Source organism: Danio rerio, chromosome 24 (assembly GCF_049306965.1).
Source record: "Danio rerio strain Tuebingen ecotype United States chromosome 24, GRCz12tu, whole genome shotgun sequence".
Lineage (NCBI taxonomy): Eukaryota > Metazoa > Chordata > Actinopteri > Cypriniformes > Danionidae > Danio > Danio rerio.
The window spans coordinates 37,465,650-37,485,000 of NC_133199.1; the positions used below are offsets into that span (position 1 = coordinate 37,465,650).

General features: G+C 32.9%; 1 protein-coding gene across 5 annotated transcripts in view; it reads right to left on the reverse strand.

Moving 5' to 3' along the window:
- The window catches only part of slc4a2b (solute carrier family 4 member 2b), a 93,018-nt gene that overhangs the window by 8,138 nt on the left and 65,529 nt on the right, over positions 1 to 19,351 (reverse strand). For 3 of the 5 annotated variants that reach the window (XM_073940511.1, XM_073940509.1, NM_001114440.2), the window contains exons 9-21: positions 15,791 to 15,971; positions 14,961 to 15,096; positions 12,626 to 12,824; positions 11,878 to 11,983; positions 9,026 to 9,210; positions 8,720 to 8,936; positions 7,289 to 7,495; positions 4,682 to 4,830; positions 3,647 to 3,841; positions 2,154 to 2,402; positions 1,980 to 2,069; positions 1,401 to 1,567; positions 206 to 459 (exon numbers count right to left, since the gene is read on the reverse strand). In XM_073940511.1, the coding sequence (XP_073796612.1) occupies positions 206 to 459; positions 1,401 to 1,567; positions 1,980 to 2,069; positions 2,154 to 2,402; positions 3,647 to 3,841; positions 4,682 to 4,830; positions 7,289 to 7,495; positions 8,720 to 8,936; positions 9,026 to 9,210; positions 11,878 to 11,983; positions 12,626 to 12,824; positions 14,961 to 15,096; positions 15,791 to 15,971 (2,335 nt within the window). Of the gene's footprint in view, positions 1 to 205; positions 460 to 1,400; positions 1,568 to 1,979; positions 2,070 to 2,153; positions 2,403 to 3,646; positions 3,842 to 4,681; positions 4,831 to 7,288; positions 7,496 to 8,719; positions 8,937 to 9,025; positions 9,211 to 11,877; positions 11,984 to 12,625; positions 12,897 to 14,960; positions 15,097 to 15,790; positions 15,972 to 19,351 lie in introns of all 5 variants that reach the window. The other 2 variants (XM_073940508.1, XM_073940510.1) reach the window with 1 other exon arrangement.

The window sequence follows — 19,351 nt, forward strand, 5'->3', positions numbered from 1 at the left end:
TCTAACACCAGCTTATTGTTTATTCTAAAACAATTAAACATATATCCATTTAACTATACTAAAATACATTTTAACTAAATAAACAAACTTGCATTTTAATCACAATATTTTAATAATTGTTCATGAGATTTATTGCACTTATCAAAAGTTAGTTTTAATCTGGTAGCACCTAAACACAACATCAGAATCTGTTGTTGAAACCCACCAACAAGTATGGCTACCAGTAACCCAGTCACCCTCTGCTCCTTGACCTCCTGGATTCGAGGTTTGTCTCCTGGAGCGACTGCTTTACTCATCACGGTGAGGGCGTTTGCATGGGTGACGGAGCGTACAGTGGCTGCAGCCATCCAAGGCAGACCGAACAGCGCACTGGTGCCACCCAGAGTCACGATGAGCAACAGATCCAGATGGAAACCAGAACCCTTGACCAGCATGCGCTCTTTCTTGCTGACTATCAACCTAGAAGGAGAAATTAATGCTTTAAAACTGACAAGACTTAAACATGACAAAACAATGTTAACGTTTCCTACAAATTTGTGCAAAAATATGCACAAAATCTTATGTCACATAGCCACATACTTAAAAAAGTGTTTGCTTAAAATAAAGCTAGCTAAAAGTAAAAAAATAAGTAAATACTAAATAATAATAGTAATAATAATAAACAATACGATAATTACAGTAAAAAGAATAAATACAATAATACAATAAAAAAACAAATACAATAAATAGAGTAATCAAATTAAAGAATAAATTAATTAATTAATAAAAGAAAAAATGAATAAATGATAAAATACATGAATGAATAAATAAATCGATAAATAAATAAATGAATGAAGAAATAAATAAAGGAATAAATCAACAAATAAATGAATTAATGAATGAATAAACTAATTAATAAATTAATAACTGAATGAATAAATAAAAGAATAAACGAATGAATGAATTAATAAATAAATGAATGACTAAATGAATGAATAAAGACAATTAATGAATAAATGAAGGAATAAATAAAGCAATCAATGAATAAATGAAGGAATAAATAAAGCAATCAATGAAAAAATGAAGGAATAAATAAAGCAATGAATGAATAAATGAAGGAATAAATAAAGCAATGAATGAATAAATGAAGGAATGAATGAATAAACCAATGAATAAATAAATAAATGGATGAATGAATAAACAAATTAATGAATAAATTAATTAATGAATAAATAAATGAATGAAGGAATGAATAAATTAATTAATAAACGAATGAATGAATGAATAATTAAATAAATGAATAAATGAAGGAATAAATAAATCAATGAATAATTGAATAAATGAATGAATAAATAAATGAATGAATAAATAAAAAGGATATATAGACAGACAGACAGACAGAAGCGTGGAAATGGACTCACGTGGTGATTTGTGTCTCCATAAAGATAAGAATGAAGACGAGCAGAGCTGGAAGAATGCTGGCAAACATCATCCAGATGGGAAACTGACCGTCCGAGCCCAGAGGATTGACTATCCAGCCTCGCTTATCAGGACTAGTTACTGAAAAACCTCGGGGTACACTTAGTTTCTGCAAGGTGGAGCATTGCGAAAATATCTCATTAATAACAATAATAAAGAAAAGAAAGAAAATGTTTAATAATGAAAAAAAAATAATAATAAAATATGATTTCTACAAAAAAAGTGATGAACTAAAACAGTAAATAAAACAGCAACAATAATTACAACAGAGAAAAAAATTAACATAATATAAAGATACATAAATAACAATAACTAAATCTACGCATCATATTCTAAATAAAATATGTATTAATAATGACAAATAATCAATAATTATATATTTAATTACAAATAGTTAATTTAATGACAAATTATTAGGTCAAAAGTTTCTATTTACTATTTTGGGCCAATAGACTAAAATAAGCATTACATTTCTTCAGTTTCTCAGAATCATCTAGTAATAGGCAAGCCTTAATTCTCACCTGTGTGTATGTGTCTTTAACACTGTAGTCCACCAGAACCATGATGAGAATGGCAATAGGAACTCCAAAATCTCCAATAACTCTCCTTAACTGTGAATAAAAGGAGTTTTAGATCGCTTTCACACAAATTATTCCTTGCAGTCGCAACTCAACATTGTGTGTTTTGGCTTTTACCCTGCCCGGGAAGAAGGCGCTGTTCTTGAACTTGCGCAGGTAAAAAGCGATGAGGAAGGTGCCAGACATGAGCACTAATGACAGCAGAGCAGTGTTTGGTTCCCCCACCACCTTCAGCATCTCCTGTGAACTGCTGTTCGTAACTGCTAATGGACTTTCCGTCACTTCATCCATGCTGGAGTTCAGCGAGGAGTTTCTGACGTCCACAAGCACAGCAGAGCAGCGCTGCAGAGGATGCTCCTGGAAAATCTGAGCCACCAAATCACAAGTTAAGAAAAGTGGTCCACAGTGGTATATTGACTCTATATTGGATATTTACATGTTTTTCTCTTTGGTCAATAAGGCAAGATGTTTTTGTTGCTGTTTGAAGACTTTAAGAGCTTTTAATAAGTAGCCTTTTTTAGTCTAATGTAAGGTAAACATCACAAATAATCTTAAGTGTTTCTTTTGGCCCACTTTACCATTCTGTGTCTGTAGATTTCAAATACAAGTTTATCTGTTTGCTCATTAGGAAGGATTTTTTTATTGCTATTTTAAGACTTCAGGCTTTTAAGAAATATAGTTTTTTTAGTCTAATGTAAGGTAAACATCACAAACATCACAAATAATCTTAAGTGTTTCTTTTGGCCCACTTTATCATTCTGTGTTTGTAGATTTCAAATACAAGGTTATCTGTTTGTTCATTAGGGAGGAATTTCTATTGCTATTTTAAGACTTTCAAAAAACTACTTATCAAAAGCCCAATGAAAGGTAAACATCAAAAAATTAACTTAACTGCTTCATCTGGCCCACTTTATCATTTTGTGTCTGTATATTTCAAGTTTATCTGTTTGGTCATTCAGGCGAGATTGTTTGTTTGTTGATTGTTTTAAGACTTTGGGCTTTTACTATATTGTTTTTTTAATATTATATTTTTAGTCAAAACCTAAGGTAAAGATAAAAACTAAAGCATTTCTTTTGACCCACTTTTGTGTCTGTAGATTTCAAAATACATATATTTTAAGCACACAACAATTGTGAAAATGTTTTTTTTAAATTCTATTTTCGTTTATAAATTTATATAATTATATTTTTAATTGCATCTTTAATATAACCCCCCTGCCTGTTGGCAAAATTTTACATTTTTAATAAAAAAAGATTCCTAAATTTCTTTTAGTAAAAGCCTAAAATGTAAAAAATAAATAAATAAATAAAATGAATGAAACCAGGATGTGATATTGGCTGATTTGCATATTTAAAATTTCATTTATTATTTTATTTTCTAACACAACAAATTTTATTTTGCAATTTTTTTTATGTATCCAATCAACTGGGCAAGTATAGTGAAAACTAATTATTTTTTTAAATAATTTTTTTTATTTTATTACTTTAAGACAACGCAAATGCGCTGCTATCATTCTAGATCTTTATTTTATGTTGTCAAGAAATAAGGGCACAACATTAAATATTGAAAACTCTTCTACTTTTTCATGTACGATAATCTAAAACTATACCTTAGCCAGCTTTGAGAAGGTCTCATAGATGAAGATGAGCGAGATGAGGAAGGAGAAGATCTCTTGGGTGAAACGGGAGACGAATCGGACCATGAAACTTCCCTCAAACGCCACCATCAACACCACGATGATGATGAGCCAAAAACCAATCCAGACCCGCCCCGTCAGGTACTCCATATTATTGCCCTTACAGAACTGGAGAAGATGAGGGTAGAGGAGCAATTATTATTATTAGTAGTAGTAGTATGTATTTTTATTATTGTTTATTATTTTAAAAAGGGTGGTAAACTACATAAGTAAATTTAATAAAATAAACAAGTAAAAGAAATTAGTGCTGGGAAAGATTTATTGTGATTAATCACATCCAAATGTGTTTCCTGAATATATATATATATATTAGTATTATAAAAACAAAAATCAAATAGGGTGCTCTACATCATCAAATAAAAACAATAAAAGCAAATAAATAAAAATATTTATTAATTGTAATAAATAAAAAAATATAAAAAAGAGTCAACAAAACTATAAAAAGTAAATCAAATGTGTTTGCTTACGGGGTTGTCTTAAAAAAAAGAATTTCCGAAAATGTTTATCATTTAAAATCTTTAAAAATAGGAGTAATGTTAAGGCTGATTTTAGCTTGCCGTTTATTTAGAAGAATACATTAACATTTACTTAATATTTACTCACCCCTAAATGGTTCCAAACCTTTATTTCAGTTTCATTATTCTGCTGAACACTAAAGAAGATAATTTGAAGAAAGTCGAAAAGCTGAAACTCCCAAATTCAATGGTTACAGGATTCCAACATTCTTCTAAATATCTTCTTTTGTGTTCAGCAGAAGAAAGAAACTCAAACATAAAAGGGCAGGTAAATGACGACAGAACTTAAATTTCTGGGTGAATTACCCCTTTAAATGATTTTGTGCTAAATAACTATCCAACTAAACATTCATGTGTGTGTGTATAATATATATATATATATATATATACATATATATATATATATATATATACACCAGCATTAAAAACTCACAGAGAAGAAGGCTTCTTCAAACACCAGTATTGGTCCAGAAAAGCCCACAATGAGCAGAGGCTGAGCCCCCAGCAGACAGAACAGCACACCCTGAACACACGTGGCCACGATCAGCTCCGACACACCGAGCAGCCCTTCAGTCTTCTCACCTGACACCAAATCACACATCCAGAGACATTAATAATAATAATCAGACAGAGGTCAGACATTTACACTGATTCAATCTGTACCGAGTTTAACATGACACACCTTTTTAAATGACTGCTATTATGCAAAAATCCCTTCAATAAGGGGTTTAAACACAGTTGTGTGACAACAGTGTGTAAATATAGCCCGTTTCTTATGGTTTAAATGTATTAATTTTATTTTTTATGATCACACTTGATAAAAACAGTCTGCAAAACACTTTGATTGACATTCCCCTTTTGTACGCGTCATCAGAGGGGGAAAGCCCCGCCCACTAGTGACAATCTCTCCCTCCCTCACTAGCATAAACAGCCTTCGCACAGAGTGAGAAGCAGCCATCCTCCATTAAGAGCTTTCACCTGCTAAAGATAATGTTAGCAACTAAGAGGCATTATAAATGTGGAGTTTCTTTCGAAAAGAGAGCTGGTAGCACAATCTCATTTCAATTTAAAGCGACAATCGCCAAAACGACACATTTTAGTTCAAAGCCTAAAAGGGGCAACTTTAAATATTTATAAAACATTGAATGTGTGGTATTTTGAGCTGAAACTTCACATACACACTCTAGAGCAGGCATCGCCAAACCTGTTCCTGGAGGGCCGGTGTCCTGCAGATTTAAGCTCCAACCCTAATCAAACACACCTGATCAAGCTAATCAAAATCTTAAGCTGCGTTCACACTGGGCTTTTGCTCCCACAGACTTCCATTCATACACACGCGACTGCATCAGAACGGAAACGCAAGGTCATGCGTTAAGTTTCGCAGGTTGCTGCGGTGCAAAGTTCAAGCTTTGTGAACTCTGACCTGCGAAATCGCATCACTTGACTGCGTGAGACCAACCGAGAATCAAAACATGTCATCTCTGGACAGAAATGTAAAACATGGAGCAATCGCTCGTTTTTTTAATGCCTAATAATCTTGTTTAATCCCGCCCCTTTTCGCAGCGCCGTACGACAGAATTTCGCACACACAAACTCTAGTGTGACTGCAGCTTTACTAGGTCTACTTGAAACACCCAGACAGGTTTGTGGAGGCAAAACTGGAATTAAACCCTGCAGGACACCGGACCTCCAGGAACGAGATTGGTGACCCCTGCTCTAGAGACATCAGAGACTTATTTTACATCTTGTAAAAAGTGGCATAATAGGACGCCTTTAAACATTTGAATTCGAAACACTGCTGGCAAAAACACTTTCCTATTCACTTTATTTCAGTCTAATGGAATCAACGGCCAAAACACACATTTAAGCATTCCTTTTGGAACAGTTTATCAATTCATTTCTTTAGATTTCAATTAAATTCTTATCTTTAATGCTGTTTTCACAAAAAAAAAAAAAAAGTTCTACTTTGAGCCAAATTTTTCGACTTCCTGTACGTCCACACTACCCTTATACATGTGTATTTGTGTTTAACACATTTAATTGTAAAATAAAATTGGGAAAATTTGTTTTATCCTGGCTGTTAAAAGTTTTTTCTTAATCCAAATGATTCTATAAAACTCCCGAGTAAAAATCTTTTATTGTAAAATGTTAAAAAAAATTAAACAATAATTTTGAATCTCACTTAATACAACATTAGAAATGTAAACCAGGATTTACTGCATATTTAATCAAATAATGTCTCATTTGCATATATAAACATGCTATTTTGGAAAGTCCTAAAAACTATGTGGATAAAAGCCATGACAGCATAACTTGTATGTTACTTGAACTCATTTTATTAAGTTATTCAGGTTTCAACAAATTTCTGTAAGTTATATAAAGTTAAACTTAATACATTTGCTCTGTTTAATTAAAAGAAATTTAGATGAACGTTTTATTTAATATAACAAAAATAAATAAATAAATCAATCAACTGTGAAAATAACACTAACCAGCAAAAGTCCTGTCACTGATCCCAGTTGTAAGTTATTGTAATAATAACTTAACTTCTAGTCGATCATTTGGAAAAGCGGCAGAAGCTCAATTTTTCAATCCATCATCTGTTGAACTGCCTCCACATAAAAGTTCAAAGCGCTCCAGGATTGGCCAGCCCAGTCACCAGATATGAATATTATTGAGCATGTCTGGGGTAAGATGAAGGAGGAGGCATTGAAGATAAAGACAAAGAATCTTGATGAACTCTGGGAGTCCTGCAAAAACGCTTTCTTTGGCATTCCAGATGACTTTATAAATACTTTGAGTCATTTGCCTTTCATTGAAGCCACTTCTGATACCAAATGATCAACTAGAGGTCAAGTTACTATTTGTTGTCCCCAAAACTATAATAGGCGACAAGACTTTTGGCAGGTAGTGTATTCGTTCATTTCATCTTATTCAGCTGTCATTTACAGTCATAAAAATTTCATGAAGAACCTTGAAAACAGAAATTGTTTTTAAAATGATGCATTGGTAGTCGCATTGCAATGTTAGTGTCACTGACCCAAAAGTCCTCCAAATGTGATGGCAGGGGAAAGAGCAGCGAAATAGATGAAGATGACCGCAGCCATGCATTGGGGGTTCAGCGCATCCCTGAAGTCACTGATGTATTTTGGGTAACGGCGCTGCGCATCCCGAATCAGCCCACCAAACAGACGACCAGTGCGTTTTAAAGGGTCATCCTCTGGTTTAAAGGGTGCCAGCAAGGCCTCTGTTTTACACATAGAGAGAGAAGATGGGATTTTTGTTTATATAAAAGAATGCTAGTAAAAGAAAAAAAAAACTAAAGAAAAACTAGATAAAAGTCTATTTATTGACAACTGAAGTGCATGGAAAAGAAAACGTAACTAAAGAGACACTAGGCAAAGGCTGGTCTATATTTCTGATGGTATGATAACTGGTATCAGATAACTGGTTTTAGACCGTTTATTTGAATGCCTGGGTAAAAAAAAAACTTTTTCCCATCATTGAACACAACATATTTCATTTTAAAAAACATTTATCATATTTTGTAAAAGTAAACATGTCAAGCTAAATAATTCAAATAAATCCTTGACTTCTGTTAAATGTATCTTCATTAGCTTCAAATACACAGATTTCTTTACAACACACAAATAAATCCTTTTACCATATAGCTTAGGAACGGTATAATAGAAAATTTCAGCGGTTTTAAAACCTTTACTTTTCCTAAACGTGGTAAACATTGAAACTGGTTATCCTCCCATGCCTAATAGACACAAAAGCAATACCAAACCTAAAGCAACCACAAAAAGACAGAAAACCAAGAATGAAAAGTTTAAGACAGACAAAATTTAGCATCCATCATCTACTATAAATTACTTAAAAAATATACTGCAGAAAACGTGTTTTAGTGCATTTAAACAGGGAAAAAATGCATGAAATAAAATGAAAATAAGAGTATGGTCATCTCATTTCTTTAGGAATAGAGCGATAATGCGTTCAATTTAAACTAAATGATTGACAATTTCAACAAAATTACATTTTTTATTTCTTGATTTTTCTTCTATATTAACATGTTTGGAAAATGTTATATATATATATATCTATATATATATGAAGTATAAACAAATAAAACATAATAAAAAACAAATAAAACACAGCTAAAGGAAAAACTAAAATAGCTCCCCCCAAAAAAATGACTACAAAAAAATTTAATGACAAAAATAAAATGCACTAATAAAAGTAAAACAGCAAAAAATTATAAATAAATCTACATATAAATCTCTTTACATCCAAATAAGAAATAAAAAGTCTAACCCAGATGAAAAAAAACCTCCACAAAAGACTAAAAAACTAAAGAAAAAAACTGCATACAGCAGCAGAAAAGCAAGAGGCAATAATAATAATTATTATAATGTCATTATTTTTATTATATGAAGGAAAAAGAAAAAAAGTATCAAAGAAAGCAATAAACCTTTCTCCTGGAGGCTCTTGGGTTCTTTGGCCATCAGGGCCACCCCCTGCTCCTCTCTCTTACGGAGCATCTCTCTCTGGAAATGAGCAACGGAGCGCAGGAGGTCTTCTCCACCCAGCTCTGATGGAGGTAGAACAATACTGCAGTCCAGGAACCCATTGATGGCGTTTAGCAGATCCTGACGGTCATCGGCCAGGTACGCAGCTTCATGAAATTGCTGGACAGAGATCAGATTACATTTTTATCAAGATTTTAACCTTAAAAGATGCATGTGCTTATATATTAAACAAGAACAGTTTTTGTCACCTTGTCCGACATGAGTGTGGAAATGGAGCGTCCGATCTGGTGGTAGTCCATGTTGGTGCTGGGAGGACCAAGCAGGACAAAGAGGAACCGCACAGGAACAGGCACTTCCAGCACCGAGTCCAGCTCTACGGCCTCCTGGAGGCGAACAAACGCCATGGTGGGCTGCTCCAGGAAGTCAACACTGCCTGACAACAGACAAATGCACTTAGTATCCTTTCTTCAACTTATTTTCCCTTCAATGGGATAAAAAGGGTTCCCACAATTCCTTGACTACCACTTACTTAAAAGCTTACTACCACTTACTAAACAGGGCACAATTGTGCTTTGCATAATATTAAGTTCAAGATCAAGCTTAATTTATTTATATAGCACATTTCCAACTGCCTCAAGGCTGCACAAAGTGCTTTACAGAGACAGAATAAACACATGATATGAGCATAAAAACAGCAACAACAGCAATAGGCACATACTAGGAAAGAACATAGAGAGCATATATCAATAAAAGAGCTAAATTAAATTAAAATAATGATAAAAAGAATTGCCTAATTAAAAGATGCTACCACACTAAACCACAACACTAAACACGATTACAAACATGACCGTTTTGATCCCCCTGCCCACTCCAAGCACCCCTGAAGGGAAGGACTTATGCTTCAAAAGACCTAGAAAATAAGTGTGTCTCTAATTTAGACTTAAAAATAGGCAGCGCCGAAGCCTTTTTTAGTTCTAATGGCAGGTCGTTCCAGAGGCGAGGACCTGCTATGGCAAAAGCACGTTCGCTCCTACTTTTGAGGTGGGCCTTTGGAAGTTATAATAAGAACTGATCAGCAGAACGCAAGTGTCTGGATGGAGGGAAATTAACCATCAGTTGGGATACATAGTGAGGGCTTAGACCATGTAGGGCTTTATACACAAAGAGAAGGATTTTAAATTTGATAATTTGTGTCACCGGTAGCCAATGTAGAGAGCTCAGAATAGGAGTGATGTGTGCATATTTCGGGCTTTTTGTTAAGAATCTAGCTGCTGCGTTTTGCACTAACTGTAGGCGAGCAATCTGAGACTTAGGCAGCCCAAAATAGAGAGAGTTGCAATAGTCCAACCGGGAGGTTATAAACCATATTAAAATGGTTTAAGCATAAATAGTTACTATTAAAGTGTTTCAAAAGACTCTATGAGAACAACAATAGATCATTTACCTCAGATTTTGTTTAAAAAAGCTAATGTACTTGCTCTTTGTATGTTTGTGAATACGAAGTGCTCCCTCTGCCACATTTAATCTGCCATGCTCAAACGTAGTTTTACAAATATTACTTTTTTTATATACTTTTTTAAAATTTCTTTTAAGAAGAGAAGAAAAAATAAACAAATAAATAAATAAATAAATAAATAAATAAATAAAACAAGGGGGAAAAAATACAAAAAGTAGGTTAAAAAAAATAATAAAATAAAGTAAATAATACAATAAAACACCAGAACTTAAATGAACGGTTGACAGGTCACATATTTCCTTACAGGTCACATGAACAAATACATATATATAAATCAGATTACACTCTGTAAAAGCATAAGTACAATCAATTTCTCCCAATATTGCAGGTATTTGTCCATTTGTAGCTTTAAAGAAAAAGTCATCCTCTCCATATTTTGAACATTTGATATGATATCCAACCATTCAGATTTTGTAGGGGGTTCCAGTTGTAGCCACTTTCGAGTCACAGTTTTCTTACTGTTTGCTAGGAGTATTTTTAATAAGTACTTGTCTTTTACCGTTAAGTTGGCTGCAATATTTCCCAGATAAATTGTTGTAAAAAAAAAAGATCCACAACATCACCAAAAATATTACGTATTACTTGCTTTACATCCTTCCAATATGACTGAATGGCTGGGCAACTCCAAAATATATGAAAGTGGTTTGCCAAGTCTTCTCCACATTTCCTCCAGCACTGCCCCCGGTGCTTCTCCTGTGTTTGCATGTATGTTAATTTGGGGGTTATAAAGTATCTGGTAAGATTCTTCCAGCAAAAATCTCTCTACATACCAGAATTGGAAGAGGTGGCCTGTACTGAGCAGAAATTCAACCAATCTTCCTCTGAGATAACTAGGTTGGATTCTCTCCCCCATTTTACAAATATCACTTTTAATTTCTGTCATTGTCTATTAACACCCAGTCTTTGAGGTGGTTATTTCAAAGCCAAACTTCCGAGACATTATACATTATCCTGCATGTTAGTGTTAATTAGACTCTAATTAATCAGAGACGGCCATTTGATAAGGATAAAATACATTTAAAATGGAGCTGAAACAGCAACAGGTGTGAAAAGAAATGCAATACAAACTGTGGTCCCACTTTATATTTGGTGGCCTAATATAATATTATGTACTGTATTTACACTGAAATGAATCATTTGGTTTAATGTATTTATTTAAATACATGTTTTTACAATGATTAAATACCTGCATGTACTGCATCTGTAATTACGCCATTGACCATCCCTTCCACCTTAACCCACACTTTAACCTACCGATACCACCAAACCGGTCTCTAACCCTACTCGTATCCCACCTCATGAGAACCAGAAGTATTCTGCAATACATTACGAACACAGTAAGTACATTTGATTTATTTTTTGACTCGAGTACATGGTAGTTAAGTCCACTCAATTTAAAGTGGAACCAAAAATGGTGTAGACAAAATTAAATAATAAATAATGGTATATTTCCTAATAATGGTACATTTCTGAAATAAACCTTTGATAATTCCAAGATATTCCAGAAATCTCATGCAAACCCTGGATAAACTCAAAACAATGACTTCAAAACAAATGCTAGAGAATCAGATTATAACTGCTTACCAACAAGTACAACAGTGGCTTCAGCATTTTCCGGGATTTTCTCCAGAAGCTTAAGTTCATGTTTTGATTTGGATCTGTGCATGCCTATAGGTGTAGCCGAGTCTTTCTGCAAAGAACATACAGTAACAGACGAAAACAAAATAAATAAATACATTTGAGAGATACAGTTTAAATTGGCAACGACAGAAAAAAACGTATCTTTAGTGTTTCTTGACTAGAATAATGTTCAGTTTAGTTTCAGTTTCCTTTATTTTGTCATTCAAAACATCACAATAGAATTGTAATGCAGAACAAACTTACATTGTAACAGACCCAACAAGAACATAAAAAAACATCACTATAAAAACACTATAAAATCCTAACAGGATAAATAAGCTTTTATAACTCCATAAAAATATAGTTATATAAGATATAACCTATTTTAAAAAATCTCTGAAGAGAATAACTTAATACTTAAATACCTATTTCACCATATGTTGTAATATTACCAATTTATGCTAGTTTAACTATTTATTAATTTATCACTTTCACACTAGCTACCAACAATGTTTAAGAAATCTCATTAACAATGTGTAAATGCGTCAATAAATTAAATTTAAAACTCATTAAAATGTGTTTTTTTTAATGTTTTTTTTTTAATCAGCAATTTTTTTTTCAAAATAAACTCTTTTTTTTCTTTTTTTTTTGAAGTATTACATTTATAAAATATCTCTTCTAAACCCTCATCGCTCTTCTTTCATGAAATTACCTCGTTCTTATCGATGTCAATGTGCACGGTGCTGTCCTGACTGGCCCTGCTGGAGCCCATAAGCGGCTCCATGACGGAGGTCTCAGGGATGGTCAGATGGTTGGAGCTGCTCTGGTGGTGGCTGATCAGAGAGCCCAGGCTGGCGGCAGAGATGTTTCTGGGGAAGGAGGTGATGTGCTCTTTCTCATCGCTCGGGTGACTGAGGGAAGGAGAGCAGGGGAGGAAGCGGGTCAGAGACACAAGCAGAGACTGCGAAGGATCGTGGGTAGATCTACATATACAGTAAAAGCGGGTGGCGGGATGGTAGACCGAGAGCATTAGATGAATGACAATCACACATTCAAAAAAAAAAAAAAAAAAGGATCACTGGATTTAATTTCTATGGGCTAAATTTAAGCAAAGTAAATTAAGTGGAACATTACTACATTTCATTTGTTTGTTTAAATTCAGCCCATATAAATTATTTGCAGTTTCCTTAAAAATTTAGTAAATTAAATGAATCATTTTCAGTGTTGGGGAGTAACTAGTTACATGTAATGGCGTTATGTGATTTGATTACAAAATAAATGTAACAGTAATTCGTTATACTGTAGTTACTGGGAAAAAAATGTGTAATTAAATTACAGTTACTTATGAAAATGTTAAAGATTGCAAATGGGGTTACAACTAAAAATGTTCTTTAAAATCTGGGCAATGTTGAATAATATTAATCTGTTGCATTGCCTGTTTTTGATAAGCATGATGCCTTCTGCTAAGGTCATTTATTAAAGCGGTGCTATTCTGATGCTTCTGATTGGTTTTCAGGTTTGATATCGCGACGCATGGTGAAAGCAGCTACTACAAACAGTCTGAGAGCTGCCACCATGGCGAGTGATAAAAATGCATTTCATTGCTGGAAATTTAAAAATCATTTCACCCTGAAATCTGAAAAGGACACAAATAAAACAGTTCAGTGCAAGATCTGTTTGCCAGCTGTTAAAACACTTTTGACATCAAAGGCTTCAGTGTAGAATCTGAGAAAGCATCTGCAGGTATGTAACCTAGCCATTCTTTATTTTATAAAAGCACATGGTTTTTGTCATTATCATGAGTGTACAGAAATAAAAACAGACCCTTTCATTTTTGACTCAAAGTTATTGGAATTTGATGAATTGATTGTATTTATTTATTTTCGAACTGAAATATCATACATAAAATATCATTAACAAAAAATACATTTCAACATGGTCCAAAATGGAGAGGGATGAAGCACAAGCTTATTATTTTCCCACTCCATTACCAAATCCATCATTCGTCTATTTCTTCAACTTATTTCTGCTTTTACTTGTCTCTTCTTTTTACATATTTGATCCTTTTGGCAACTTTTACAAATTGTATGTTTAATTCCATTTGTACCTTTACATTTGAACATACTTTTGTATGCGTTTTGGAAGTAATTTATTCCTAGCTTTAAACATAAATTGTGCTGTTTTAAATTTAACCAATTCATTGAACTTAAGTATTTTCAAATAAAAAAAAAAAAATAAAAGATTTGTATGCACCAAATACCCCACAAGTTCTATCAGTGTGTGTGTGTATATATTTATATATATATATATATATATATGTGTGTGTGTGTGTGTGTGTGTGTGTGTGTGTGTGTGTGTGTGTGTGTGTGTGTGTGTGTGTGTGCGCAAGTAAAACATATCAAATAAAATTTTATTTAAAATTTTGTTAACAATTAAATTATGTTGTTTGTCGCATATAATGAACTATTTACTGTATGTAATGTGGGTAAATGGTGTGTTATGATATATATATTTCACACAAACCCACAAATACAATTGAAGGGAAAATGATTTACCGTCCTGTGAATTTTTTTCTTTTTCCAAATATTTCCCAAATTATTTTTTCACAGTATTTCTTCTGGAGAAAGCCCCCCTGAAAAATATTTTTTCAAGTGTCTCAATTTGACAGTGACTAGCCTAATTAACCTAGTCGAGCCTTTAAAATGTCACTTTAAGCTGAACACTAGTGTCTTGAAAAATATCTAGTAAAATATTATTTACTGTCATCATGGCAAAGATAAAATAAATCAGTTATTAGAAAAAGAGTTATTAAAACTATTATGTTTATAAGTGTGTTGAAAAAATATTCTCTCTGTTAATCAGAATTTGGTGAAAGAAATATAGAAGGGGGCTAATTATTCAGGAGGACTAATAATTCTGTTTTCAACTGTACATTCTACAAAAAAAATTCCATTCAGAGTTTATATATATATAAAAACTCAAGACAGTTTCATTACTTAAAATCAACATTTTGGTTTGTGATTTCCGCCAGGACTCTGGAGCTGTACCTGTGTTTGAGCAGGAGCGCACGGAGGACGTTTGCTCGGTCCTCAGCTTTGATCTGGTCTGAGATGATCATCTGCTCCACCACCTGATGAGAGATGCCGGGTAAGGTTTTCTGATCCAGGTCCAAAAGCACAGCCCCTAATAGAGAAGAATTCAGAACATATCATCACAATTAAAGTCAGAAATATAACAATGATACAAAATGAACGCACCTTATCACAAATTCTTTTGAGTAAATCGAGATTAAAATTTCAGAAAATGACACCAATTATTTCACTCACACTGCAAAAAAAATTCAAATCTCAAAAAATTCTTAAATTGAGAAGCATTTTCTAGACAAGTAGAAAATATTGTTTTGTTTTTAAGACAAGTCAAAATCAAGCAAGTTTCTTCTTAAAACAAGCTAAATAATCTGTCGATGGTGCAGGTAAAATAATCTAAAACTGCTTAAAACTACCCAATAAGGTTTCTGGTTCGAGTCCAGGCTGGGCCAGTTGGCATTTACTGTGTGGAGTTTGCATGTTCTCCACATGTTCATGTGCGTGTTCCAGTTTCCCCCACAGTCCAAAAGACATAAGTGAATTGAATAAACTAAATTGGCCATCGTGTATGAGCGTGTGTGTGAATGACACTATGCCGGACTAAATTGGCAGTTCATTCCCCTGTAGTGACCTCTGATAAATAAGGTACTAAGCGCCAAAGGAATGATAAATAAAAATACTTCTTGAATTAAGATTTGTTTTTGATATTTGAACTAGAAACAGACAGACTATGCAAGTACTTTTACATAATACAGTACAATAAGATGCTAGATGTTGTGTCAGTTTCTCACCATGAGCGATGGTCTTCCTGAGTTCCAGCAAGCTGCGAAACGACAGCGAGGCCACGTGTGGTTTCCCCCAGCGGTCCGTCTCCTCCTCCACATCCTCCTCAAACTTAATCCAGCGTGCCGTTTCCCTCCACTGCATCTCCTGGTTCTTATCCATGATCAACTCATTGAGCTCTACGAACACCTGAGAAAGAGAACAAACAATAAAACATCATTACATTAATAATAATTTTTAAAAATCCACAATAAATTCATCAAGGTAAAGCAGCTAATGCAATAGATAAACTAAAAATGTAGAGCATGAAGGAAGCTAACATTGCTTTGATCTTCCCAAAATATTTCATTATTTCAATGCGTGAACGCTTAAAAACACCAAAACACCTCAGAGTTCAGTGTAAAACAGCTCATTTAAAAAGATTGTCTTGTTTCCAAGTCCAAATAACATTTTCTACACTCAAAAAAATAATAATGTTTGCTATTTGTACGAAATGTGTTCGAATTGTAAGACAGTAATTAGCAAAAAGTAATTAGTAAATAAATAAATAATAAATAAATAAATCCAGAACTCTAACAAAACAGATATAAAATCAGAATAACAAAAAACTGAAAGTGTTAACAGATATAAAGTCAAAATTAGGGCTGCACAATATATTGTTTCAGCATCGATATCGCCGTTATCAAATCTTTAATAGTTGTATCGCAGTATCTGCAATGTTGTGTTGGGATTATAATTATAATTTAAACCAATTGTGCATGAGAAATTATCAATTTTGTAGTTTCACCAATGATTAACGGCATTTATTTATACAATGAAGACAACAGTTCATCATCTAAAGTCGATCAAAAAAAGGTTTATAAAATAAGAATGGTTTAGGACAACATTGATTTTTAAGGTGGTTTTGATCCATTGCAAATGTTGACTACACTGAGTTATTTTGCATTTGATTATTTTATTACTGTACCTTAAATCTGTTAGACAGTGCTTGATTGTTTTCTAAAGTGTCTATTTCACTTGTACAGCATGTGTATGTTTATTCTAATGTATTTATTTATGTTCGACATCCGATTAATGTACAATTAGAAATTTTTCCCAACTAGATTTACTGGAATCATCTCAGGAAATTATAGTTAAATTTCAATATATAACCACAGAAATACAAAATATCACAGTGAGTACGTTTACATGGACATCAATAATCTGATTTTAATATGATTAAGACAATACTCTAAGAGTCTACAATGTAAACAGAGATTTTTGATTAGTTTAATCAGACTAAAGTCATAATCATGTGGAGTATGCCGATTTTAGTGGCAATATTGAAGTGCAGTACAGACATGTAAACACCTTAGTCAAACTATTACTGTTATGTAAGATTTTCGTCGCATTTTGCGACAGGATAGTCTATAAACACACAGCCGTTTGACACTATTGTCACAGGGGGCATACATGAAATGTTCCCGAATAAAAGCGAAAGAGATTTAAAAAACGAAAAACAAAACTACACAAAACTCCACAGGAAATGTGGATAGCATGCTGACGCAATGAGATGAATCAAATTATGTACTGTAACATGTAAAATGGGACCACGAAAGGATCATTTAAAAAGCAACTCAGGTAAACACCTTAATCATATTACGGTCTTATTCAGATTAAGGAAAATAATTCAATTTCTTAAGTCCATGTAAACGTAGTCATTGTCAGTTTTTGCTAATATCATGCAGCCTTAGTCAGAATTCAGAGATATAAACTCAGTATTGCAAGTAAAAAAAATTGAGAAAAAAAAAGTCAGAATTGTGACGCACCCATTAAAAAATAAATCAATAGTTTCAGGATATCAGTGCAAAAATGCAAGGAAAAATATCTGAATTAAAACAAATTTGTTACTGTGAAGAAAAAAAACATAGAATTGCAAGATATAAACTTGAAATTAAAATAAACTTTTCAATTGTAAAAAAAAAAAAAAAAAAAAAAAAAAAAAAGTCTTAAATGTCAAAATTAAGTGTGTTTTTATTTAAAACAAGCAAAAATAATCTACATTTTTTGGCACACTACAAAAAATATTGGTTGCCTTAAATTAGGGATTTAAAAAAATGTTCAGCTGTTAAAAAAAATGTCAAACTGAATCAAATTAACCTTATGAATATTTTTACCTTAAATTATAGTAAACTGACATACAACTCCTTGCATAACTCATAAAATTAGGTTGGAACATAATTTATTTTTCCCTAATATGTTTATTGATTTTTTTCCTTTTTCACCCCATCAACTAGGCATATATATATATATGTATGTGTGTGTGTGTGTGTGTGTGTGTGTGCGTGCGTGCGTGTGTATATATGTATATACACATATACATACACACATATACAAATTCAAATAGGTAAGAAAATAAATAAATTTTATAACAATTAAATTATATATATGACATAAACAATGATACAACAATAAAAAATAATAATTAAAAAATAAATAAAAACATGTTTACAAACACACAATTTACATAATATTCATATATGGTTCCCAAAGATAGTCAAAGTCCTTCTGCTTGCCTTTAAAGATATAAGTTAGTCTCCAGTCCAATACAGTTCAATATTTCTTTTTTCCTTAACTAAAAACATAAATGTTGTCATGACTTATTGATCATATCATTTTTTACAGTGAATATGATTATTTTCCTTACCCCATTGGCAGATTATTTAGCTTCTTTAAATGAAAAAAAAAAAAAACCTCAACTTAATTTTCACACATTATTTCTTAAAACAAGACGATATATTTTGCTTATCTTAAATTTGTTACATCAAGATACATTGTTTAGACATTTGGACCAGAGAACAAGACATATATATTAAAAAATATATATTTAGTTAGAAAAGCATTTTTGCAGTGCATTCCTGACCTTCTGCTGTTGAGCAAGCCTCCTGGAAAAGTCTAAAAGGACCATCCCGTTTGTCCGAATAGCGGATTGGGACTGAGCGACGAGACGTCAGGTAACACTCTAAACATTCTTCGTAGTTGTATTCGTAGTAAAAAGCTCCATAATTACACTAATTTACTTGAAGATCTGGCTTGTTTACCTGTCTAGGCAGAGATTAATAAAACATGGCGGACTCTGAAGGCTTGCGGTGTTCGGTTACTCGGGGTGATTATTTCTTTATTCTTAGGTGTGTGAAAGGGAAGAAGTTCATTCATTTTTAATCGGCTTCTGCCCCCTGAAATCCTCCTTTTATTTGGTGTGAGGGACAGAGGGCTTGTTGGAAATAAAAGTGGGATTGCGGAAAGTCAGATTCAGTCTGGGAAAAGGACTAAAACTATTGAGATTTTAAGGCAACTATATTTGGAGGTATTTGAGATTTTATAGCTAAACTCCCTGCCAGTGGAAATGGCGTTAAAAATTTGCACTAAATATTTGGTTACAGCCTAAATGTGAATTTTCACACACTAATTGGTGATCAAATGACGTTTGTTTTAAATTAATTAATGTTTTCGATTAATTTAGATGACTATCAATTAACAATGCTGGTTGCTTGTGAAATAAAATTTAAATCCAAAGAGAATTCAAACTT